Source organism: Poromitra crassiceps, assembly GCF_964638095.1.
Source record: "Poromitra crassiceps genome assembly, chromosome: 30".
Taxonomy (NCBI): domain Eukaryota; kingdom Metazoa; phylum Chordata; class Actinopteri; order Beryciformes; family Melamphaidae; genus Poromitra; species Poromitra crassiceps.
In genome coordinates, this window is record NC_139652.1 from 14,232,900 (window position 1) to 14,260,399 (window position 27,500).

Below are 27,500 nucleotides of genomic sequence, written 5' to 3' on the forward strand. Positions count from 1 at the left end.
ACTGCAGCCAACTGCAGCCAGAGCCTGCTGGCTGCGGGAAGTGGATACTCATGTTAACACAAGCCAGGAAATAGCCTGCTCCCCCTGTATGTACAGTCAAACAATGTACCGTAAACATAACAGACAGTAGGCTAACGTTAAGCATATTTCCGACTGTTAGATTCATTATCAACACAAGACAGTAACGTTATTAGTGGGGCTGGTGGTAATTTCTATAAATATAGCTAAATCTATTAGTTAGCCGCGTATAGCATCAAGCTAACGTTACTATGGTTCTAATAGGCAGACTCACAACCGGAGCTAACTACAGTCAAACAATAATGTTCCATGACCATAAGCATAACGGTAGTAACGTTAGGGTTGCATTACTTCACACAAGACGGTAATGTTAGCAGAGTTTCTGACCAGGTGGTCAGATACTTGTACTATGGAGAGACAGTAAAAATCTTGAATCTTGAAAATCCATTAGCAAGCAGCTAACGTTATCTGGTGAAAACCACATTACAGTAGCTACAAGCAGCAAGTTTCCTTCATGAACCGAAAACACAGTCCTGACTCTAGTTTCCCCCCGATGTCGGTCACATTGCTGCTGTCTGGCCAGACGGGCTTCATTAGATAAATATTTATTTATTTAGTCTGGACTTTTTCTGGAGTCTGTGTTGTTGTTTCCTGTTAGCGTCTAGGACAAGAGACAAGCTCGACGTGAACGCGCGAGACGTCACATCCTCTAGCTGTGGCGGGAGATGCTATCCACTTCGAAACTGCGGTTTTTCAATGTATCTTGAACGGCTGGTCTGAGAGAAACGCCCCTGGTCGCCATTTTTAAGTTACGTCAAGGCGCATTCACTCAGTGCCAATAATAAACACTTTGTGCACATTTATTTCTCGCCAAAACCAACGGAATGGGCCTTTAAAACATGTCTCATGGGTCTTTAAAAAGGTGATGAATTCTGTTTCACACCCCCCTCAACTCAAATCCAGCCTCTGTGGTTAACCTTAATATGGCACTGTTCTCGCTTTATATCCGGTACCTGCAAAACGCATAGTTAACTGTTAATAAGTGCATAGTTAGCTGCTAATAAGGTAATAACAAACTATTTATTAAGCTTAACACTTTCAGTGCCACGGCCCTTGGGCAAAAGGTTGCTTGCTGTGCCACATAGGCCGCAATGCATTTTAAAACAGTCATATAATTTCTTTAATAATTACTATGTAAACACTGAACACGCACAAATAACGATGAGACTCTCTTCTATCACCTGCAAAAAAAAGTTTATTGATCCCATTTTCCGTTCTTTAGTTATGAGCCGGAGAAGATAGCTTGATTGAACGAAAAAAAGAGCTTTTTTTCTACGAGCTGAGATAATGAGCCTTTTGTGAAATTAAACATTTCAAGCACATCACTGACTCTGAAGCTAATTTTCTGATGTAGTCACACCTCAAAAATAATTTCCTTCAATAAAACAGTGAAGGCAAGGGAATTTTGTTTGGAAGAATAATATTTTTAGCTGAAACCAGCAGCGCTGGCGCCTGCATGCGCTGCTGGTTGCAGCTTCTTGCTGATCTTTTGCTGCTGGTGGGCATCGGATATTCTGGCTTGCGTTTGCCAACCCTGTCCTGCTGTCTGGGTCTGTGTTGTGTACTTGGCTCTGCGTGCCCACCTCCCCCCCTCCTCCTCCCCCCCCCCCCCGTTGTGGGAGGAGTATCTCTCTGCTCTGCTGTTTTCTCGTTTTCTCTGCCTGTGCTCAGCACTGAAAAAGTCTGCTAGATCCTGCTTTTTTACAGCCGCGTGTACCAGCTCCCATGCTTCGAGTTGAGAATAATAACAAATCCACGGCTGATCATGTGTTGCAGCGGACACGGAGGCTGTTGCAGCGGACATCGAGGTGCTCAATTGTGATAGCAGATTGGCTGCTGCAGGGGCACAGCTAAACGTTGCTTCAATGAAGCCGCTGCATACGGACGGATGCGATGCGATTTCCTTCCCCCCAATGACTTCTTCTGTGTGTTTCACTCCACGTTCTCTCATCTGGAGAGCGCTGTCGCCACCTAAGGGTTCTGTAAAATAGGTTAGACACATTCAATACCTCTGAATATTGTAAGAGGCGATGTAAGAGGCATAGATCGACACCCCCCCGTCAAAAAAAAAAAATCGAGTTATGACGCCATTTGGCGTCGCTGGCACTGTACGGTAAATTTCTAATGACGCCATATGGCGTCGCTGGCACTGAATGTGTTAATGAAGTAACAAAACCAGCTAGTAAAGGTGGTTATAAAGTGCTTATAAATGTCTTATAACCTACCAATAAATATGTTTATAATGCGATTATTAACACTTATATAGTATTAACATTAACATAATAATAGTGTTAATAAGCACCTTATAACCTATTAATTCATGCTTATAAATAGAACCTTAATATAAAGCGTTCCCGGTACTTGTTTACTCAGCGTTTTCAATCTAAGAATAAGTGATATTTCCCACATGTAATCTACCCTGATGCACGTTTTTCAAAAGCAACCAGCTAAACTCAAGAAAATGTATTTCACCCATTTCAAAGACAACTCAAGTAGCCAAGACTGTATTACTTCTTAACCAACATGGTTCCCTTTTGGACCACTCAATCACACCAAACTGCCTTCATTCTGATTGGAAGCATGATCCTTTCAGAATGCCACCCTCTGTCAAGGTGTTCCTGAAGCACAATGAATATCAGTGTGAAACCATCTGTGTGGTTTTAATGTGGTGTGTGGCCAGCCGGGCCTGAAGCCCGTGTGTCATATGAGGGGGATTTGCCAAAGTCAATTACCACAGTAATGAAAGGCAATTTTTTCTCTCCCTTTTTATACAATTTTGTTTGATGAAATAATGTGTCTGAAGGACCGTGAAATGATGTCATGCTGCCTTCAGGGCCGTGAAATGATGTCATGCTGCCTTCAGGGCCTCTTGGAAATCCATTATTTCACTAAAGATTGAATGTGCGTTTGCATTCAGGGGATTTGACTGCTCACGACAGCTCCACAGATGAGCGACATTGTTTTCATGGTAGCGTTCCGATGCTTTACAGATTTGAACTGTAATTGTATTGAGTGTTTGTTATGCTAAATTTTAATATAAATATAAAATGTTTGTTATTAACAATTAACGAAGAATCTTACTCAATCTAATATTTCATATATGTTTTTCCGTTGGCCTAAACGGGAGTCATCACCATCACAAACATTTTACCCTAGTGTCACACTGATGTAGACCTGAGAGTATAGACCAGCTCAGTGGCCTTGTGGTTTGAGTGTCCGCCCTGAGACTGGGAGGTTGTGAGTTCGATCCCCGGCCGAGTCATACCAAAGACTATAAAAATGGGACTCATTTGCCTCCCTGCTTGGCACTCAGCATCAAATGAGTTGGAATCGGGGGGTTAGATCACCAAATGATTCCCGAGCGCGGCACTGCTGCCACTCACCACTCCCCCAGGGGATGGGTCAATTGCGGAGAACAAATTTCGCACACTCAGGTGTAGGGTTGCACGGTATACCGGTACTACAACAGTACCGCGATACCCTGACGTTAAAAAGGATACTATACCACGTTAATTTAGTACCGGTACTTTTAAAAATGACATGAGTTGCGTTGCATCCATGTGCCACCGTCTGTTTCTCCACCGGAGTCTGTGTGCTGCAGCTTTGCTCTGTCTGTTTCAACTCCCTGTGGGCGTGCCAAGTCCGCCCTCCCCTGTCTCACTGACACTCCACTCTCCAGTCCTCTGTTCAGCCGATCGGGTGGACATGCAGTGTTGCCAACTTGGCGACTTTGTCGATATATTTAGCTACTTTTCAGACCCACGTGGCGACTTTATTTCTCAAAGGCAACTAGCGACAAATCTGGCGACTTTTTCTGACCATGGGAAGCAACGTTAATGTGTTGAATCTCTACGGATTTTGCCTGCTGGCTTTTCTCCCTCTCTCTCTCTCTCTCTCTCTCTCTCTCTCTCTCTCGTTCGCTCTGCCTGTCTGACACACACAGCGCTTCGCCTTCACTGCAGCCTCTATCCTACCTGAGAGCAGCAGGATAGGGTTTGCTTGTCATTTCTAACAGCGTATGTTGAATCTGGCCCACACGGGCGGAGTCAGCACTTAATATTACAACCATACAGTCAGATTACAACGGCTATGCCGAAGCATGCACGGACATCAAAGCTGTCCGTCTGTAAAACGATGTTTACACAGGCAAAAGGGAGACAACACGTCCACTTGACTTGCCAAAGCATCTCTCCAACAGACGATCCGACTAGTACAAAGTGTCACAGTTTAGCGAATGTGATAACGTCAAGTCAAGCGAGTGTGATTTATTTTGTGACAAGCAAACGTTTTTCAGTTCGTTTGACGAGGCAATTAAAGGCAATGCGCCTAACCTCTGCCAAGGGGGTAGGCTATATGACGGTGTTTAAGAGTGATATGAGGTTGCAAACTGTATAACGTTAACTGTCAAATAAATCACATACACTAAGTATAAGGAACATCAGATTACTGCATATTACCATGTAAAAGCTTTAATAACACTGAGAATTATTTATTTATTTAGAATAATCCATGATTAATGTTATACTAATTGTCAAAAACTCACCTAGCCTACATGTATGAACAAACAAGAAAACACTTGACACCACATAGGCTACCACATACATTTTATTGTGGAAATAAATAAAGATACATGAGATTAACTGTAAATCTGGCACTTAATGATGAAGCTCAAACTCAGATTACACTAAAGTAGACTGAACAGACATTATTCTATTCTGCGCTCTACTGAACACATTTCCTCATTTTCTATTGAGTCAAATGAGATGCCAGCAGAATCAGTTGAGGCAGCCTTCCCCAGCTATCTTTGAACACCACATAAAGTATGATGAAGACTCAAAACATGAATTTTAACTCCCATGTTCTTCTGTCGTCCATTATTACACGACTTTTCCTGTTGTTTTAGCTTTTTGCCGTGGTATCGTTTAAGTATCGAGTATCGCGATATTTAGGCAGGTATCGGTATCGAAGTCATAATTTTGGTATCGTGACAACCCTACTCAGGTGTGTGACAATCGTTGGGACTTTACCTTTACTTTACCTTTACCATTGAGTGGACTCTGAATAGAACGCTCAAGTTCTGACTTTACTTGACCTTTTAACATAAAAAAACACTTACTTGTATGTTATACTTGTATGACTTGTATGTTATTTGTCTACATTTTCAGAAGATCATACTATCACCAGTCATCTTTATGCACTTAATTAGTAGCAGAGCCATAATATATTTTGGGACACATCTGGCTATTGGAGAAAGTAGTAAATATTCACAAATCCCAGGCCTTTATGACTAACATGCTTGAGTGAAATGAAGTTGTATTAAATGTTGAGTAAAGTATTATTATCGTCATGTTATTGTATTTGAACTGAAGAGTAACTACACCACTTGGAATGTGTTTGTGATGGCGATCATCATCACAAGGCAGCAGTCTTAACTCTCTCACACGAGACAAAGCGAGGAGGCCATTACACTTGATGGGGCTTGAGAGGAGATGTTATGTCGCTGCTTACTCATTTTCACACAGTAAACAGAGGCCCTCTCCTGATCCCCTCAGAGCCAAGATGGCTGCCAGGTGTCTCCAGCACACCCAGATGGAAGCCATTACAGTCTGAGCAGTGATTGGAGGTCACGGTTACAAGCTCGTTACCGCTCCGCTCAGTCCACTCCGCCGGCCACAGACACTCACACTGGGATTAAGCAGAAAAATACTAAAATATGGCCCCCTCAAGGTCACAAGTGGGAATGTCCCTCGACGACGCGGCTTTCCACACTTTACCAATATCGCTGCAGTCACGCCAACGCCAACCTCCGTTTCCTTTTGTGTCCTCAAATTGAAAACAGCCAGAGCAAAATGCTGCTGCTGATTTGGGATGGTTCAGTACCCCCCCCCCCCCAAAAAATTTTCCAAAATGTGACTTGCAAGTGGTTCCAGAGTGTTGCTAGCACTCACACATAACCTCAGGAAGTGCGTTTGTTAATGCGAGTCTATGCCGATGTATTGGAAGTCCCCTCTCCTAGCAGGTTGGCTGGGGGGGGGGGGGCTGTTTGAACTTCCTGTGTTAAAATCCGCCAAATGAACGGTCCCAGACCCCGGCTTAGTAAATAGACTTTATGAGTTTTTCCTGTCAGAGCGTGTCATCATAAAAGAAGCGGCAGCGATGTAAACTTGACAGAAAAGGCGGAGCATCACAGCATCAGAGCGACCAGTTATGAGGGGAAAAAGCTATCTCGTTTGCTCCTTAATTGCATGGATAAACCTTAGATAATGAAGGACAACATGTGCCTTCGTGCCTTTGATGCATGCAGGAAAGAATAAACACCATTCAATCTCATTTTTGTTTCCACCTTTTGTTTTCTCTGGCGACTTGTCTTAAATTCACATTTGACAAATTAAACACAGCAGGTTTTCAATAGGCACATCACATGCATTGCACTATATATATATTTTTTCTTATACAATGATTTTAAATGTAGATCAGTAGACTAGACTGATGTGGAAAAGGGGGTTTGGCTGTGAGTGTCATAAGAGCGTGTACTGTAAAGCCGCCACAGTCTGCTGCTGTCACTGAGGATCATGTTTGGGGTTGAGACAGCATGGAAATGTATGATCTCTGCTTCAGACCAAGTCCTAAAACAGACATCTGCTATGTGAACTGTCTACACCAGGGCCACTGCACTTTCTTCTTTCTACATCAATGACTGCATTAGTTCAAAAATACTTTGACCAAGAGGCACTTTTTAAAGCAGTCATCTGGATTTTAAGTTAGATAATACAGGACGTAGGCCAATGCAATTGGGTTATTTGTGCATCTTGCACACTAAGTACATTTTCAAGTGTCCACTGGTAAGTCTCAAGTGTCCAGAGAGAGTCCATTGGTAAATTGCTCTGGACCCTTTGCAGTATCACTTTCAGTGCTCTTCTTGCAAGCCGTATGTGGCCCAGATCCCATGTGCACAGTGGCAGAATGACCTGACCTCAATTAGATCATATGCCATTAAAGGAGGACATGTTGAAACGTATACAATACAGTATACGACAAAAGAAGCGCTGTTGTGTTACACAGCAGACAAGTCATGATGATGGGAGACATTGTTGATTACATCACGAGAGAGGATGTGCCACCCCCACCCCCAAAATAGTTATGAGCTCCATCCACGTTGCAATGCCATATTAACCACAAAGAGTATAGAAGCCAAGAGATGAAGCACTGCCGCTCTGGTGGTCTTTTGACAACAGCGCTGGCGCCATTTTGGCCTGAAAAATGGGAACCCACACAGAACCATGACAGAGAGACACACCATGACCAGGAAGAACACAGGCCATTTCGGTAGAGGTACTTTTGTACGGCACTCTGTAGGCGGGACGTTTTACTGGCGTCATCACAGTAGTCTCCTTCAGGCCAAAATGGCGGATTTTGCTGTGCGCTGATTTTGCAATAGTCCGACCTATTAGCCTTCAGTTCTTAGCAATGCAAGTTCTTTGTTAACCATTCTCCTGCCTTTCCCCCCCAGGCATCACCAGGATGTTCAGACAAACAGGTGAGTCCCTCTTCTGCACCTACTGAATAACTCCAGTGCTCTAAATGTGACTCTTGGGACTAGTTTCTGCCATTCTGTTACTGTGATGATGTCAACCTCCTGCCTCAGGCCAGTCTGCTCTCATGCTACTGTAGCTCTCTCCTTACACTCTCAAGTTCCCTTTGCATCTTGTGCTTAGCAACTAGGTCCTGCATGAGCTAGACCCAAATCCAAGAGAGCAGCAGTGTTGGGGGTAACTCATTACAAAAGTAACATATTACATGTAATATATTACTTTTAGCAGTAACTCAGTGATATAACGTATTACTAATAGGATTTGAGTAATATTATACCAGTTACTTTGTCAAGTAACAGAAGTTACAATTTTTTTTTTTTTTTTTTTTTAATCAAAGCACATATTTAACACATTGACTGCCAGACGTTTTTTTTTGCTGTAGGTAGCTTCTGCCAAGCCGTTTTTTGAGGATTATGGCTCATTTTATAAGAGCCGAGGATTCGTTTCAGCTTGGAGTTTGTGAACATACAATATCTCAAAAGTACTAATAGAATGTGTACTTTCTCTGTCTAAAAGAGTTAGTTTGTAGAGTTAGTAGTTATGTAAGCATTAGCAGTTGAATACAGCATGGTTTTAGCGTGAAAAAGAATATTCAGAGATAAACGGCTTTTTGTGAAATTGGATGGAACGGTCACTTTAACCATTCATTTTTGGCTCTCTCTCTCTCTCTCTCCCTCCCCCTCTCGCTCTCTCTCTCTCTCTCCCTCCCTCTCGCTCTCCCTCCCTCTCTCTCTCTCTCTCTCTCTCTCTCTCTCTCCCTCCCTCTCGAGTTGCTTCAACTCCGCCCTCCGTGGGCGGACAAGCTTGTCACCAGTCAGTGCTTTTGCTGCTCTCCTGTGCCTGCATGTCTGGGCCGCTGTTTGAGGAAGTCGGGATGGACTCGCTCGTTTGGAGTTTTGGTTGAGAGAAGCTTTTGCGATTCTGGTCATATTTATGCTGCGTGTTTCAAAGTGTGTTCCTCCACCTGTAATCTATCACCCGATCATAGTAGATCGGCTGAATCTATTATGTAAATTTGCAATCCCGCATCGCCAGCAATCAGCGCGAAAAGGAGAATGGCTGGGCTGAGAATGGCTTGACAAGTTAAAAAAATGCTTTCCTTTCTCTAGCCAGGAGAGCACTGTTGCCACTTAGTGGGTCGGTGGAATGGGTTGTAAACGTTCGGTGGCTCCAATAATTATATAAGAGATGTAAAAGGCTTAGATGCACAACCCACCCTCAAAAAAAAAAAATCGATGCCAAAAACGTGTAAACACGTTGTTGGCAGGGAACAGCTGGATTCTGAAAACGTGTTCATACGTTGTTGGCAGTGAATGTGTTAAATAAAGATACAATCATCTCCTAATCAAATTCTGTGTTTTTATGCAAATAACCACTATAGATGACAATAACAAAGGAAAAGGATAACATTTAGAATTTTGGATGGTTTGAACTGACTTCAAGATGGTTGCAATGATTTTTCGGGGTGGTTCCGGGGCGGCGATGTCATTCTGCTACTACTGTTATTTTGGTGAAAGTAATGCAAAAGTAGTGTAATAAGTAACGAGTTACTCTACACAGACAGTAAAGTAACTTATTACTTTCAAATGAAGGTAACTAGTAATATGTAGTATATTACATTTTGAAAGTAACTTGCCCAACACTGGAGAGCAGGAAACAACAAGACTCTGACTCTTTGACATGCCGGTCAAAAGGACACAGACATGTGCGAGAGGTGACATTTAGAGAGTGCTCTGTCACCAGTAGCCACTTCCACTGCTGAAGTACTTCTTCTTCTGCTATTCAAACACTCCCCTGTGTGAATCATTAGCTGGGCTGACTTTTTAATGTGGCCCAGACACTATTTTAATTAGACAAGCTGGCTGGCCGGCCCTTTGTCCCCAACCGGAGCAAACCAGAGCCCAGCGGAGAGACTCAGACACTGGGCCCAGACCCAGGCCCGGGGCCAGGCTGACCTGAGCCCAGCGGAGAGACTCAGACACTGGGCCCCGGGCCAGAGACTCAGACACTGGGCCCAGGCCCCGGCCCCGGGGCCAGGCTGACCTGGCCGCTTCTCTTTTCTTTACTGGGTGCCCTGCCAACAGCCGGGGTGAGGAGCAGGGCGCGCTCGCCTGGCTGGGAATGGAGGACAGGGGCCTGGGGGACTGTGGGGACCTCGACTGGGACACTGTGAGGGGAAAGGAGGAGGAGGAGGGGGGGGGGTTTGGTGAGTTGATAAGCAGCCATTGTGGAGCTCCAGTGGTCAGAAATAAACTGCTCATTGTTTGATTTAGTCAACGTCCGGCTTATCGCTCCACTTATCTGTCTGGCCCCGCCCAGCTGCCTGTCTGTGTGAGAATCTCTCAATGGAGCGCCCTCTCTCTCTCTTTCTGCTCTCTCTCTCTCTCTCTCTCTCTCTCTCTCTCTCTCTTTCTGCTCTCTCTCTCTCTCTCTCTCTCTCTCGCTCCTTGCCTGGCACACACACATTCTGTCAGTCTCTCTCTCTCTCTCTCTCTCTCTCTCTCTCTCTCTCTGTCCTTGCCTGTCACACACACATTCTGTCAGTCTCTCTCTGCTGTCTCTCTCTCTCTTTCTCTCATTATCTCATTCTCACCCTTCTCTCTTGTAGTCTGTCTTTTTCTTTCAGTCGTTTCTCTCAGTCTTTTCCTCTCGCTCGGTCCCTCTATCTCTCCATCTCTCCCCCCTCCCCTCCCTCTGCCTGCCCCTGGCTTGTTTTCCTACTCTGAGGCGTGTTTGCACTGATGGGCCAGATAAACGACATATTATTAATAAGCTCTTATGCTGTTTGTGTAGCCGATAAGCCAAGGCACGTCTCCTTCAATGAGCTGAAGTTGCAGAGGCTAACCAGAGCTCCTTTAGCCTTTACCCTGCCAGGTCTCTCTCTCTCTCTCCCCCTCTCTCTCTCTCTCTCTCTCTCTCTCTCTCTCTTTCTTTGTCTCTGTCTGTCTCTCTCATTTTCCCTCTCTCTCTCTCTCTCTTGTGTCTGTGTGTGTGTTTGTGTGTGTGTGTGTGTGTGTCTCTCTTTCTTTGTCTCTGTCTCATTTTCTCTCTCTCTCTCTCTCTCTCTCTCTCTCTCTCTGTCTCTCTCTCTCTCTTGTGTCTGTGTGTGTGTGTGTGTCTCTCTTTCTTTGTCTCTGTCTCATTTTCTCTCCCCCTCTCTCTCTCTCTCTCTCTCTGTCTCTGCTTCCGGAGTGGACAATGTTAAACAAACTCGATGATGGAATATTAGAGAGGTTGAATGGTCATTCTGTTCTTTGGAAGTCCATTCTTTATCACAATGGAGGCCGGCTGGTTCTGGAGGGGAGACGTGTCAAACTGGGCTGACAGCGCGACCGCGGGTCGAGACCTCCGCTACACATGTTGTTCTTTGCTGTTGTCTTTAGCCGCGACCAGCAGCCAGTGAAGCTGCAGCAGCAGCAGCTGAACCCGGAATGCCACAGTTGCTCTCTGTGCCTGTGCCGTTTGTTGATATTAAATGATCCAATCGTGTGCCTCGAAGCATTTATTTTTGTTGCTATATTAATATATCACGATCGCTAATATTCACATTTTGCATCCCGTTGAAGAAAACGTAATGCTAATTTTAGAATGATCGCATTTCTGCTATGCAGCGATATGAGTCTAGATTGAGCCATAAAGAACCCCGTTCAAATAAAGGGTGTTTATATCTGTTGAGCCAATCTTTTTCTCTCTCTCTCCTCTGCTTCTAATTCCGTTCTCTTTGCATGACACCACCAGGCCATCCTCCTCATTCATGGTCTTCTTCCACTCTGAGCTGCCCTTCCTCTCCAGGTATCCTTCTGCTGCTTCTATCTTTATTACTTCATTATGTGTACATTTATCTACTCTGTATATCTGTTTCACAGCTGCTTTTGCATTGGCACCCCCATTTTTTATTTGCCATGAAATGAAGGAATTAGGTCAGGCATCATAATATTCAACTTAAGCAGTAAGGCAGGGATACTCAACTTGCTTTGCCCGGGGGCCACTTTCGTGAAATGATAGAAGGCCAGGGGCCAGTTAATAAACAAACAATATACATTTTTCTGTAGCGGATTGTAGGTTTTTGGGGTGTCAGCCGGAGTTTAGTCTGACAATGTTGTGCACACCGGATAGTTAGTTAGGTTAAGTTAGTTAGGTTAAGTACATACATAAGTGCCTGGGTAGCAAGCAGATGGCAGTATTTGACAATTTAGCAGCTAAATTATAGATTATTGAAAGATATTCCATATTCCAGAGACTGAAATGCTATAACAGAAGTGGAGTATTGGCCAGAGTGACATGAACATTTGGACACTTATTCAGCGGGTATCTTGCATGTTGCGTTCAGGTGCACTGTAAAAAAAAAAAAAGAATTGTTGCAATTCCATCGCGGGCCACACAGGGGGCGCCCGCGGGCCGCAAGTTGAGTATCACTGCAGTAAGGCATGAGAGGCCATGCTCTACAGGCCATGCACTACAGCGTTAACTCTACAGTTAACCCTAAGAGGCGTTAAAGCTGAATTGAACAATGAAGCAATGCTAATTAAATAGCAACAATAAAATCATATCCCTCCACGAAGCAGTAGGCTACAATCCAGTGAACTGTAGCTAAACATTCTGGCTGCTAAGCGACACATAAGCACCGGTATGAGTTGTGATTTTTTTTTGGGTTGCATTAACATTGAAATAAATTCTTATTGGGTGTTTTACAATGTGACTCGCCCAAACAGAATTTAGTATCGCAACTTTCAACTTTATAGCATCGCACCAGCTGAGAAACGCTGCCTGCTGCGATATGACAGAATCTGTATCAAGTTGGAGGAATAATCCTGCGTCTCTGTCCTCCCTTTAGTGAGAAGGCAGAAAAGCCTCGACAACGCCTCCATCGACATCTCCAGGCACAACAGCCTCACGGACGAGCTGGACTACATGAGTGAGGACATCGTGCTGCCCAAACGAGCTGAGTAAGTCCCCCCTCCCCTCCCCCCATCTCTCTCCCATCCATCACCCTGCGCTGACCCCCCCCCATTCTCCACTCCACATAATACTGATCCCCCCTCCTCATCATAGAGGTCCATAGTACCTAGAGGTCTTTTGTCAGAGCAGAGAGCCCGTCTAGCTGCTCTCCAAATGAAGCCGTTTTGTTGAACTCTCTCCAGGGTTAAAGAGACTCTGGAGGGCCTCGGCCATACCAGGTACACACAGCGCTATAAAGAGGATTATCCCTTTAGTCTGGAGGGAAATGTCAAAGAAATCCCCATCAATAGGTTTTTGGGACATGTAAGCATACCGGATGGCTTGTCGCTACTACATGTCCTGGGAGGATTGAGTGTGTTGGTTACTGTGTGAATTATGACTGTGTTGTGATAGCCTGGGTTTACCCAGCCCCCAGTGACCTGCTCACAGGTCTGAGAGCAGGTCACTGGGGGCTGGGTTTACCCAGGCTAGTGTTGTGATGCTGTTCCTACTTCCCCGTCACCGTTTGTTCATTAAAGTGTTCATTAAAGTTCTCTCTAGTACATTTAACTGCAGCACTTTGACGATTGTTACAACAGTTCAACTCTTTGAACCATCGATCAAGGTTTTTGTGTGTGTCTTTTTACCAACTTCAACAGAGCAGTACTCACTACACCACTACACCATGCCCTTTTCACAAGTTCACACTGTCAGTTGTCAGTGGAAGTGTTTACATAATGGCCGAGTGGTAGGACTTTGCTCTGACAGTGTGTCAAACACTGTTTGGCTGGAGCCCAGCGGTGGGGGACTACAGGTGGGCCTTCCCCACTGGGACCAGGTCATCCCCACTTAAGCTGTGTTCACACCGAGATATTTATTTTTCGCTCTGTCGCTTGATTCAACCCTTTGGAATCGCTCTGTCGCTCTGTTTAAATCGCTCATCAACAGGCACACGAATTGACGGACATCTGGGGGCTATAACGTTACGCAATGTCATGATGTTTGTCCACTACGAGCCACCGTAGCTGTTTACAAGCTAAGCCTATCCGCATCCTCCAAACGCGAGCTCCATACCGGTAGTACAGACTTCACTTCATGTCAGCTGTCAGCCTGTCAATGCGGTTTGTTGCCACACAATAAACCAGCGGTTTGTTCCAAGCCAGAGTGATCCTTGACTCACTCTCACACGGCAGCCAATCAGCGTTGAACAGCGAGCGACTGATGCCAGCGTATTTTCGCTCGAGTTGGGATATTTCATCTCGGGCGACGAGCAAATTCTCTCCCTATCGCTCTGTCTCTGTCGCTTGGACGCCCAGCGATTTTTCTCCCGGGCGAATATACGCTCAATCGCTCGTTTGCATTGACTTTGTATGTAAACATGATGCCAGCGAAAAACTTTAATAGGTCGGTGTGAACGCAGCTTTAGAGCTTATATACTGAGCAGTGAGGGACTGCAGGTGGGCCTTCCCCACTGGGACCAGGTCATCCCCACTTAGAGCTTATATACTGAGCGGGCTTGTGATAGCAAGTCACATGACACACTACATGCTGAGTGTTGGATGTCTTGATAGATGATGTCTTTGATAAAGCACGAGTGCTGACATGGAGCTGTCACCAAGGGCTGCAACTAACCAGTATTTCCGTTGTCGATTAAACCGTCCGTTATTTTCTCGCTTAATCGATTAGTTGTTTTCGTCTATAAAATATCCGAAAATGGTGAAAAATGCCGATCAGTGTTCCCCACAGCCCAATATGACGTCCTCAGATGTCTTGTTTTGTCCACAACCCAGACATATTCAGTTTACTGTCATAGAGGAGTAAAGAAAACAACTCAAAACAATGAATGGAATATCAAAATAGTTGACGATTAACTGAATCGTTGACAAGTAATCGATGAATCATTGAAACTCTCCTGTCAAGTAGTGTATTGTGTGTGTGTGTGAGATGAGACCGATGGTAATTCCATAGTGTGTATCTACTCCAGCCTGAGCCAGCAGCATGCGTGACTGGACCGATGCAGTGCGACTGTGCTGTTGTGCTGTGACATGTTGACATGCAGTATTGACAGTCTAGCCGTGCGTCTCCTGTGCTTACTGTATGTGCTTATGCTTGTAATCTTTTGATACGCTCACAGGAAAGCCATGAGCATGTGTTTACAGTCTGATGTACAGCGTAATGCTGGAGGATTCGTTTGGAGTCCACATTGGGTTGGTTGTATGACTCCGTTGGCTATGTTACCTAGTGTTCCTCATATGCTGCACAGGTGTGGTCTATGTTGTTTTATAAAACGGCTCTCTCAAATCAAGCAATCTGATTGGTTCACAGCCATGGTATAATTACCGTATACCACTCTCATAACCCATGGCCATGGGTTATGAGACGCAACTCTCTTACTAAAAGGCTTTGGTTACCTCAAATGACAATGTAGAAAAAACAAAATGGCGGAGACAGCTGTCAGATCCTTGTGAATCGATCTTCGCTTATAACTTTACTAATACTTCGCAGAAAATTATGTTTTGTACAAGAATAGACGCGGGCTAATGTCTTCTTTGCAAAAAAAAAGGCTGTTAACCCCGCATTTCTAAATAAGATGTAACGTTAGTTGGTGTCGGGCTTTGCAGAAAGCTCTCAGCTTCTCAGCAAGCGCCAGGATTCAAATCACCCACACGTCTATCTTCTTGCTAGAGGTCCCGCCTTACAGTAGTGTTTCAACTGACTATCAGAATGACATGCCAGTCGGACTTATAGTATTATTATTATTATTATATTATCATACTTGGAAACCGTTTTATAAAAGCAATATAGCACTCGAGCTGCGTGTGTTGTGGCATATATCCCGCTGCTCAGCAGTTATACTAGCCTGACTCCACCAGACGGGGGCGGCATTGTTCCACAAATTCACAATCCACCTCAGTCTGGCCCTGGCCTCAGAGATGCATTCAAACCGGCCGCCACACAGGCGCACCAATCAGCGTGAGCTAGGGGCGGGCTTTAGGCGAGACCGGGTGTGACGCCACCGAGAGGCGCCTCTGCGTTTGTAGTTCTTTCACTATTCAACATGGCGGCGGCTACCGAGGCTAGCTCCAGTGTGCTAGTCAAACATTCTATTCAAAACAATAAGCTAACATAAACGTTAAACACTTGATCTTACAGTGAGTACGAAACCGTAACTGTATTGCTGTAATGTTATCAACTATGAACGTTAGTAAACAAGACATTGTTGTAGAATTTGGGGAGATAGCCTTCAGACCGCTAGGCTGGGATAACTTATTAGCTGTAAGGCTGTAATGGCTAACGGCTAGCCATTCACGCAAGTCACACAAACACAAAGCCCTTCTCACTCTCACCACAGCCCAGTAAACATGCAATCTGTTAAACCATCATTTTTGTTCCAAATCGAAATAAATCATAACGTTAATCAAAATGCCACTGAATTATTAGCTAATCAACACAGAACTGCAAAGATCAGTGTGATGTATTGTCCCTTTACTGCTAGCTGAAGTGTATTCTGCTATGATTGGAATGTTGGCTGCTGTTTAATAAACCACGTTAACTCACGTTGGTGTCCGAGTGACATATTATGTTATACAGGCGAGATTAAAGATCTCAGGATACAATACAACAATCAGTTTATCTGATATTTGTCCCCCGCTTGCATAAATTATACTGTGAAGTGTGAATATAGCTCTAGCATATAGTAGTCCTATATGTCTGATATTTTGGAGCTGTTATTCGAGAAATTGGTTTATCGATAGAACATACCGGTAGCTTAAGATTTTGCACTTGTACTTTAGATAGGGGGTAAACAAACGTCATGGGAGCCAATACTAGGAATACGGTATATCAACAAGGAACCATTCTTAAAGTTAGAGATTATATCCAAATACATGCTGCATGGTGTAACCAGGGTGTTTTTCCTCTTCTCTGTTGACGTCCTCTGGGCTCCAGGCAGCTCCCTTTCGCAGATTCATCTGACAACATCTTTATGCATTTACATCGTCTTATCATTTGACCCAATCGTGCCTCAAGACCAGCAGATTATGTAACAACAACACCACACACGGCCGTCATTTCTCCGTTTAGTTTATTATTACAAAAGTAAGCAAATAACATTCTCCAGTCATGCGTAAATATCTACCATTCCACTGACACATATGCTAAAATTCACCAGTTAAATAGTAGCGTTAAATCATTATATTGTATCAAAGCATTTGGTTGTTGCCATGATCATAAAGGCTAGAGAGCGTTGCGTCTCCATGACGTTAGCCGTCCAGGGTGCGTGCCACTCGGTGTCATATCGTGTCATCAGTTCCCTGAAGAAACGAACAACGATATGTGTTATGAATGAATCGCTGTTAACGTTAACATTAATCATCAATCATCAGACGTAGCACCCCAACCTCCAAATGTTGCTATCGTTAGCGTAACATCAGTTAATCCAATCAGTTACATTTAACGTGCAAAATGGCCTACCTGCACTTCATCCTCAGTCAGACATCTGCAGTAATTCTTCTTTCTTTTGGCAAATTGAATAGTCAATGGTTGCACCCAATATTCACCTTACAAAAACAGCAAAAAATCTGCGACCTCCATGCTAACTATTAGCAATTGTAGTCCTAGCTGATCAGGCGCTGCTACGTCATGAAGGGAAGTCGATCTGATTGGTTGGCGCTGGCAAGCCCAGACGGTGACAGACAGACGGTCCATCCAATCACCTGCCTAGTAGCTTGAAAAAAGTGACCGCCCTCTTCAGCAATGTAGCTTGGCCGAATCCAGATGGATGTTGTTTGTGAAACAGATATTTGAAGCAAACTCATCGATCTGGCAGCGTCAGGTTACAGTTATACAGCTGATCAGCGGGATATATTTGCCACAACACACTGGCTCTCATGCTATATTGCTTAAACATAGTGTTCCTCATATGCTTCACAGGTGTGGTCTTGGTCAGCGACTTCTGTTTACACTCAATTATGCCATTTAGCTGGAGCGGTTACATGTTCTAACTCCATTACCTCCCGTTCACAGGCCAGTTTGTACAGCAACATGTTAACTTTGTCCAATTGGGCTCAATTGGATTGGACCTAGTTATATGTCATTTTGGTTCTCTTCTAAAGCGCAGCAAAGAGAGCTGCTGTGCTCTTCAGTATAAAGATGACTTTGTGTGTGGTGAGTGTGTGTAGTGTGTGTGTGAGAGAGAGAGAGAGAGAGAGAGAGAGAGAGAGAGAGAGAGAGAGAGAGAGAGAGAGAGAGAGAGAGAGAGAGAGAGAGAGAGAGAGAGAGAGAAAACCTTGTGTGTGAGAGAGAGAGAGAGGACTTTGTGTGTGGTGTGGGTGTGTGTGTGAGAGAGAGAGATGACCTTGTGTGTGTGTGTGTGTGTGTGTGAGAGAGAGAGAGATGACTTTGTGCGTGTGTGTGTGTGAGAGAGAGAGAGAGAGATGACTTTGTGTGTGGTGTGGTGTGTGTGAGAGAGAGGAGAAGTGGAGAGTGTTGGAGTGCGTATGTGAGAGAGAGAATGAGAGGAAAACTTGTCTCAACTCTAATGTATTGGTATCTTTTCATCTTTTGATTTGATTGATTTATAGTGTCTCACTGTGTATGTGAGGGTGTGCTGTTATATGTGTGTTATTATATATTATATTACATTGTATTATATGATATTATTACATGTGCTCCTTCTCTCATTCAGTCTCTCCACTCTCCTTCCTGCTCCCTCCCCAAAACAAAAAGCCAGCCAGAGCACCTTTTGTGCAGTGAGGAAGGCAGAACCAGCGCCACGTCGTAAACAACCTAGTATCCCTCAAATGTACAAGCATTTACAAATTTCATCCTGTCCTTCAATTCAAGTAAAAAAAAAAACGAAAAAAAACTTGAAAATCACAAACACTGAAACACTGGAACGGTAGTTAGGGGTTTTTCACCTGACGACAGCAGAATGCTTCTTCTCTCTCTTGCAGTCTGTTGACCAGCCTGTTTGTGGCTTTGGTCCAGGACTCTGTCTCCACACACCACTTGAACTCCACAAGGTACTCTACTCTGCTCCTGGCTCCCCCTCTTTTCTCCTCCCTCTCTCCCTTTCTCTTCCTCTGCCCCCTCCATCCCCCCCCCCCCCATGCTACTGTGCAGTATCTGCTAGCCAGTGGGTGGGGTTGGGGAAGGGGGTGGGTGAGGGGGCATGGAAAAGTTCCTGTTCTGTGTGACATCCTATAAAAGCCCTGATCAGCCACGACCCAAACTGTCGTGCTTTTCCTGGAAAATATGATTTGATTGTCTCACAATGATTTTCTATGTATTTCTCTGGGCTTTGCTTTTATCGGTGCCTAAGAATAACTCTGCTTCATATTTTCAACTTGCTGCAAGATTGCAACATTTATACTTGAGAACATTGTGCAATTCAGAGAGTAGTAGAGTCATCTTTGTACCATGTGACATGAATCATCTAATGAGGTGTGTTGTGGTGTCATGACATGAAGTAAGACCACATACAGCATACCGCAGACCTACACATACTGTAGGTTAGGGATGTCACAATACTAGAATTTCTACTTCAATACCGATACCCAGGAAAATATCGATACTCAATACCATTTTCGATACCATGCGACGGGATGACAACACATCAACAGGCATACAAAATAAACAAAGGCAGATGGACAGACAGACGCACGCTTCTCCATAATCTAGGCCTGATGAAACTAATTAAAAACTTTGACCTGACAGCAGATTACACCTGCTCTAGTCATCAGCCTATCACAACACAGCAGATTACAGCTGTTCTAGTCATCAGCCTATCAGAATACTTTGAATTTGTTGAAGCAAAAGATACCCACCAATAACAGGGAGGGAGAAATCAGTAGTATGGTATGTTTGATTTTTCATTAAGAGAAAGCACTGCTGAATCTGATATTGATACAGTTGCAAATGAGTATTGTATCCGACATCCCTTTCAAATTTTTAGTATTGATACTTTCGATACCTGTTGCAAATGAGTATTGTATCCGTTTAAAAAAAATTGTATTGACTTTTATCGATACTATCGATACTTTTGACAACCCTACTGTAGGTACTTCAGATGTACAGTATGTTTCTGCCATGTTGATGCTTTATTGACAGAGAGATAGTGAGAGAGAGACAGGAAGGTATAAGAGAGAGAGAGAGAGAGAGAGAGCAGAGGAGATGCAGCAAATTAACACGGGCTGGATTCGAACCCGGGTCGCTGCTGGAAGGACTGAGCCTTATATTGTATGGCAGGCACTGTACCCGGCGAGGCACCGGGGCGCCTCCCATGGCTGGTTCTTTACAAAGGGCAAAATCCCATGGTAGTCTCTGCATGTACTGTACCGTGTCACTGGTGTTATTTCCCTTAAACAGGTAGAAAAACTGACCGGAGGGTCATTAATTAAGCACTGGTATCATTTCATTATATCTCTTCTGGATCAAACGGTAGCCTACTGTGTAAATAGATACAATGTAGCAATGTGTCAATAGCGGTACCTGTTATATTGAGCAAAACACTCAACACATGGTACCTGTTATATTGAACAAAACACTCAACACATGGTACCTGTCATATTGAGCAAAACACTCAACACATGGTACCTGTTATATTGAACAAAACACTCAACACATGGTACCTGTCATATTGAGCAAAACACTCAACACATGGTACCTGTTATATTGAACAAAACACTCAACACATGGTACCTGTCATATTGAGCAAAACACTCAACACATGGTACCTGTTATATTGAACAAAACACTCAACACATGGTACCTGTTATATTGAACAAAACACTCAACACATGGTACCTGTCATATTGAGCAAAACACTCAACACATGGTACCTGTTATATTGAACAAAACACTCAACACATGGTACCTGTTATATTGAACAAAACACTCAACACATGGTACCTGTCATATTGAGCAAAACACTCAACACATGGTACCTGTTATATTGAACAAAACACTCAACACATGGTACCTGTCATATTGAACAAAACACTCAACACATGGTACCTGTCATATTGAGCAAAACACTCAACACATGGTACCTGTCATATTGAGCAAAACACTCAACACATGGTACCTGTCATATTGATCAACACATGGTACCTGTTATATTGAACAAAACACTCAACACATGGTACCTGTTATATTGAGCAAAACACTCAACACATGGTACCTGTCATATTGAGCAAAACACTCAACACATGGTACCTGTCATATTGAGCAAAACACTCAACACATGGTACCTGTTATATTGAACAAAACACTCAACACATGGTACCTGTCATATTGAGCAACACACTCAACACATGGTACCTGTCATATTGAGCAAAACACTCAACACATGGTACCTGTTATATTGAACAAAACACTCAACACATGGTACCTGTTATATTGAGCAAAACACTCAACACATGGTACCTGTCATATTGAGCAAAACACTCAACACATGGTACCTGTTATATTGAGCAAAACACTCAACACATGGTACCTGTCATATTGAGCAAAACACTCAACACATGGTACCTGTTATATTGAACAAAACACTCAACACATGGTACCTGTTATATTGAGCAAAACACTCAACACATGGTACCTGTCATATTGAGCAAAACACTCAACACATGGTACCTGTTATATTGAGCAAAACACTCAACACATGGTACCTGTCATATTGAGCAAAACACTCAACACATGGTACCTGTCATATTGAACAAAACACTCAACACATGGTACCTGTCATATTGAGCAACACACTCAACACAAATATGTCAGTTTAAAAAAAATCGTACCGTCAAAACGCCTGGTTCGATCACTGTGTATCCCCAGGGGTGGACTCGACACAAATATGTCAGTTTAAAAAAAATCGTACCGTCAAAACGCCTGGTTCGATCACTGTGTATCCCCAGGGGTGGACTCGACACAAATATGTCAGTTTAAAAAAAATCGTACCGTCAAAACGCCTGGTTCGATCACTGTGTATCCCCAGGGGTGGACTCGACACAAATATGTCAGTTTAAAAAAAATCGTACCGTCAAAACGCCTGGTTCGATCACTGTGTATCCCCAGGGCTGGACTCGACACAAATGGTACCTGTCATATTGAGCAACACACTCAACACATGGTACCTGTCATATTGAACAAAACACTCAACACATGGTACCTGTTATATTGAACAAAACACTCAACACATGGTACCTGTTATATTGAGCAAAACACTCAACACATGGTACCTGTTATATTGAACAAAACACTCAACACATGGTACCTGTCATATTGAGCAAAACACTCAACACATGGTACCTGTCATATTGAGCAAAACACTCAACACATGGTACCTGTTATATTGAACAAAACACTCAACACATGGTACCTGTTATATTGAACAAAACACTCAACACATGGTACCTGTCATATTGAGCAAAACACTCAACACATGGTACCTGTCATATTGAGCAAAACACTCAACACATGGTACCTGTCATATTGAGCAAAACACTCAACACATTGTACCTGTTATATTGAACAAAACACTCAACACGTGGTACCTGTCATATTGAACAAAACACTCAACACATGGTACCTGTTATATTGAGCAAAACACTCAACACATGGTACCTGTCATATTGAGCAAAACACTCAACACATGGTACCTGTCATATTGAGCAAAACACTCAACACATTGTACCTGTTATATTGAACAAAACACTCAACACGTGGTACCTGTCATATTGAGCAAAACACTCAACACATTGTACCTGTTATATTGAACAAAACACTCAACACGTGGTACCTGTCATATTGAACAAAACACTCAACACATGGTACCTGTTATATTGAGCAAAACACTCAACACATGGTACCTGTCATATTGAGCAAAACACTCAACACATGGTACCTGTTATATTGAGCAAAACACTCAACACATGGTACCTGTTATATTGAGCAAAACACTCAACACATTGTACCTGTTAAATTGAACAAAACACTCAACACGTGGTACCTGTCATATTGAACAAAACACTCAACACATGGTACCTGTTATATTGAGCAAAACACTCAACACATGGTACCTGTTATATTGAGCAAAACACTCAACACATGGTACCTGTTATATTGAGCAAAACACTCAACACATGGTACCTGTCATATTGAGCAAAACACTCAACACATGGTACCTGTCATATTGAGCAAAACACTCAACACATGGTACCTGTCATATTGAACAAAACAGTCAACACATGGTACCTGTCATATTGAGCAAAACACTCAACACATGGTACCTGTCATATTGAGCAAAACACTCAACACATGGTACCTGTCATATTGAGCAAAACACTCAACACATGGTACCTGTTATATTGAGCAAAACACTCAACACATTGTACCTGTTAAATTGAACAAAACACTCAACACGTGGTACCTGTCATATTGAACAAAACACTCAACACATGGTACCTGTTATATTGAGCAAAACACTCAACACATGGTACCTGTTATATTGAGCAAAACACTCAACACATGGTACCTGTTATATTGAGCAAAACACTCAACACATGGTACCTGTCATATTGAGCAAAACACTCAACACATGGTACCTGTCATATTGAGCAAAACACTCAACACATGGTACCTGTCATATTGAGCAAAACACTCAACACATGGTACCTGTTATATTGAGCAAAACACTCAACACATGGTACCTGTTAAATTGAACAAAACACTCAACACGTGGTACCTGTCATATTGAACAAAACACTCAACACATGGTACCTGTTATATTGAGCAAAACACTCAACACATGGTACCTGTTATATTGAGCAAAACACTCAACACATGGTACCTGTTATATTGAGCAAAACACTCAACACATGGTACCTGTCATATTGAGCAAAACACTCAACACATGGTACCTGTCATATTGAGCAAAACACTCAACACATGGTACCTGTCATATTGAGCAAAACACTCAACACATGGTACCTGTTATATTGAGCAAAACACTCAACACATTGTACCTGTTAAATTGAACAAAACACTCAACACGTGGTACCTGTCATATTGAACAAAACACTCAACACATGGTACCTGTTATATTGAGCAAAACACTCAACACATGGTACCTGTTATATTGAGCAAAACACTCAACACATGGTACCTGTCATATTGAGCAAAACACTCAACACATGGTACCTGTCATATTGAGCAAAACACTCAACACATGGTACCTGTCATATTGAGCAAAACACTCAACACATGGTACCTGTTATATTGAGCAAAACACTCAACACATGGTACCTGTTATATTGAGCAAAACACTCAACACATGGTACCTGTCATATTGAGCAACACACTCAACACATGGTACCTGTTATATTGAGCAAAACACTCAACACATGGTACCTGTCATATTGAGCAAAACACTCAACACATGGTACCTGTCATATTGAGCAAAACACTCAACACATGGTACCTGTCATATTGAGCAACACACTCAACACATGGTACCTGTTATATTGAGCAAAACACTCAACACATGGTACCTGTCATATTGAGCAAAACACTCAACACATGGTACCTGTCATATTGAGCAAAACACTCAACACATGGTACCTGTTATATTGAGCAAAACACTCAACACATGGTACCTGTCATATTGAGCAAAACACTCAACACATGGTACCTGTCATATTGAGCAAAACACTCAACACATGGTACCTGTCATATTGAGCAAAACACTCAACACATGGTACCTGTTATATTGAACAAAACACTCAACACATGGTACCTGTCATATTGAGCAAAACACTCGACACACATGCTCCACAAGCAGCACTGAGTGACATTTGCATAATGTATGTAAATGTTAGGTGGATATGCAAAGAAACAGCCAATCACACTGTGTGTGTGATGTGGCCTTTGATGGCTTTCCACAAGTCTGTTGCTTCCTAGTTGTGTTTTATGACTTGATTTTTCAAATGTCCAGTTAGAACTCTGACCCTTGTTCCCTCCAAACAGCAGATGGCGCTGTTCTTTTACAGTAGCATGTTTCACATTGTGCATACTGTGTATGGTCTGAAGGGCTGTGTGTCATCCTCTTGCTAGTTGTTGTAGCCTTGACAGGCAGAGTTGTGACTGGCCATGTTAGCACAGTGTTGCAGTCAACAGTGAATCGTCTGTTATGATGGATTTGACGCAGTCAGTTGCAGTAAAAGCGTGTAGTCAGATTTTCAGACGGTTAATTAATACAATTAATTAATATTTCCCTTCAACCCTTTGAGGAGCAGATCTGGAAAATATTCCAAATCGGGTGATCGTAATCTGGCCAAAAACACATTTAGCATGTGTCAACTCATTCTCTGGATACTGTGTGTGTGTGTGTGTGTGTGTGTGTGTGTGTGTGTGTGTGTGTGTGTGTGTGTGTGCCTGCGTGTGCCTGCGTGTGTGTGCCTGCGTGTGTGTGTGTGTGTGTGTGTGTGTGTGTGTGTGTGCCCCTGCGTGTGTGTGTGTGTGTTTGTGTGTGTATTTGTGTGTGTGTGTATTTGTGTGTGTGTATGTGAGAGAGAGTGTTCCAGTGGCAGAGACACTGTGTGTCTGTATGCGTTGCAGAGCTGCAGTGGTCATAACTCAGCTGAAGCAGCCAGGCTGTGATGGAGGCCATGCTGGGCACTCCCACAACAGCTGGTTTGTTTTGCCCCTGGTGTCACGCCACTAAGGACAGCACTGTCATTTGGCATCCTTATCTGCAGCACTGCAGACAAGCTACCAGATCCACCCCTACTGCCTGGAACAGCACACACACGCACACGCACACCACACACACACAAACACGCACGCACATCACACACACACAAGCACGCACACACACACACACGCACGCACGCACATCACACACACACAAGCACGCACACGCACGCACACACACACTGCATCGGTTTGCCCCACTTCATATGAAGGAAGTGGAGTTTTTCCACACCGTCATCATGGCTCAATGTAAATTTGACATGAAGCTGGTATTTCTGATATGAATCTTTCCTCACTTTAGATAAGCAGCTTTTATCCTACTTTCCTGCTAGCTCCATTCCCCTTCTCTCTCTCTCTCTCTCTCTCTCTCTCTCTCTCTCTCTCTCGCTCTCTCTCTCTCTATCGCTCTCTCTCTCTCTCTCTCGCTCTCTCTCTCTCTCTCTCTCTCTCTCTCTCTCTCTCTCTCTCTCTCTGTGATATCGCTGGCTGGAGCCTTCCACTCTTTGTTTGACTTTGCTGAGGCAGATTACCCCATGTGCGTGCGCGTGTGTGTGCGTGTGTGTGTGTGTGTGTGTGTGCATGTGTGTGTGTGTGTGAGACATACAGCTGGCTGTGAAGTCACTGGGCTTCTGAAGAGGAAGTGGCACAGGGCAGCGTCCGCACGCAATCTTCTCCTTTCTCCTCTGTTTAGGCCAACACACACACACACACACACACACACACACACACACACACACACACACACACACACACACACACACACACACCTCTCTGAAATATTGTTCCCCTGAGAAGATATGATGATACCTACTGAATCCAATCTAAAGTGACCTACTAGTAAAGACAAACAAATTGACCGTTAGTCCACTAGACAGCAATACAGTACCTGCATTTCTTTATTATATATATTATATATATATGTTATATTCCTCTAGACAGCAATACAGTACCTGCATTTCTTTATTATATATATTATATATATATGTTATATTCCTCTAGACAGCAATACAGTACCTGCATTTCTTTATTATATATATTATATATATATGTTATATTCCTCTAGACAGCAATACAGTACCTGCATTTCTTTATTATATATATTATATATATATGTTATATTCCTCTAGACAGCAATACAGTACCTGCATTTCTTTATTATATATATTATATATATATATATGTTATATTCCACTAGACAGCAATACAGTACCTGCATTTCTTTATTATGGTTTTAGTGATTTGTTAGAATCTCGGAGACGTTTTCCTCAAAGAGAAAACACACTTGTTCCACAAAGCATCAGTGTAGCTCCGCCCCTTTTCCTGTAAACACTCCCCTCGCTGTGTGTTTACACAGCCCTGCGTGAACAAGGCTTGTTTTTGCTCTGTTTAGGCAAACGGTGATTTGCGTTAATTGTGTGTGTGTGTGTGTGTGTGTGTGTGTGTGTGTGTGTGTGTGTGTGTGTGAGAACCTGTGTGACACACAGTGTGCATGGCTATTTCTGCTAGTTATTGGTTGACTTTTCCCCGCTCATAAAGATGAAAACATAACACTGGCCAGCAGGGTTGCTGTTCCGCCCCGACGCAGATTGACAGACACCGTCTTGGAGAATTCAGACAGAGGAAGGCCTCATTTAGCCGATTGCAGTGATTGTGTCCTATCTCTTTCTCTCTCTGCTCTCTGATCCTGTCTCTCTTCTCTCTGCTCTCTCTCTCTCTCTCTCTCTCTCTCTCTCCCCCTCCCGTCTCTTCCCTCTGTCCAGTGTCTGTCATCTGGTGACCCGGGGCACTTCCCCCTCCCGCCTGCTGGGTGCGCCGCCCCCCCTCTCCTCCTCTCTCCTCTCAGACCTGTAAAAGTCTGCATGGGCCACCTGCAGGCGCCCCTTAATTAGTTCCCCTGCTTACAAGCTGGCCACAGATAAACAATAAAAGGCCAGAGGAGGCAGTGCAGGCAGAGACACATGCATCAGGGGGCCTCTCCTCCGCTCAGGGGCCCTCTCCTCCGCTCAGGGGTCCTCTCTCTCTCTCTCTCTCTCTCTCTCTCTCTCTCTGCTCAGCAACTGCTGCCTTTTGTGCGAGCCTCCCGACAAATTGACTTTTTGTCTGTGCGGCCTCTGTTCGCCTCGCCCCCGCGTACTGTACTGG

At 43.6% G+C, this 27,500-nt stretch overlaps 1 protein-coding gene across 1 annotated transcript in view; it reads left to right on the forward strand.

The window, feature by feature from the left end:
* kcnq1.2 (potassium voltage-gated channel, KQT-like subfamily, member 1.2) overlaps positions 1-27,500 on the forward strand; it is a gene marked incomplete at both ends in the record, with an annotated part of 126,166 nt that overhangs the window by 55,965 nt on the left and 42,701 nt on the right. Inside the window, 5 exons of the mRNA XM_083663014.1 lie at positions 7,589-7,615; positions 11,409-11,462; positions 12,505-12,616; positions 12,812-12,847; positions 18,563-18,631. Coding sequence (XP_083519140.1) covers positions 7,589-7,615; positions 11,409-11,462; positions 12,505-12,616; positions 12,812-12,847; positions 18,563-18,631 — 298 coding nt within the window. The remainder of the gene's footprint in view (positions 1-7,588; positions 7,616-11,408; positions 11,463-12,504; positions 12,617-12,811; positions 12,848-18,562; positions 18,632-27,500) is intronic.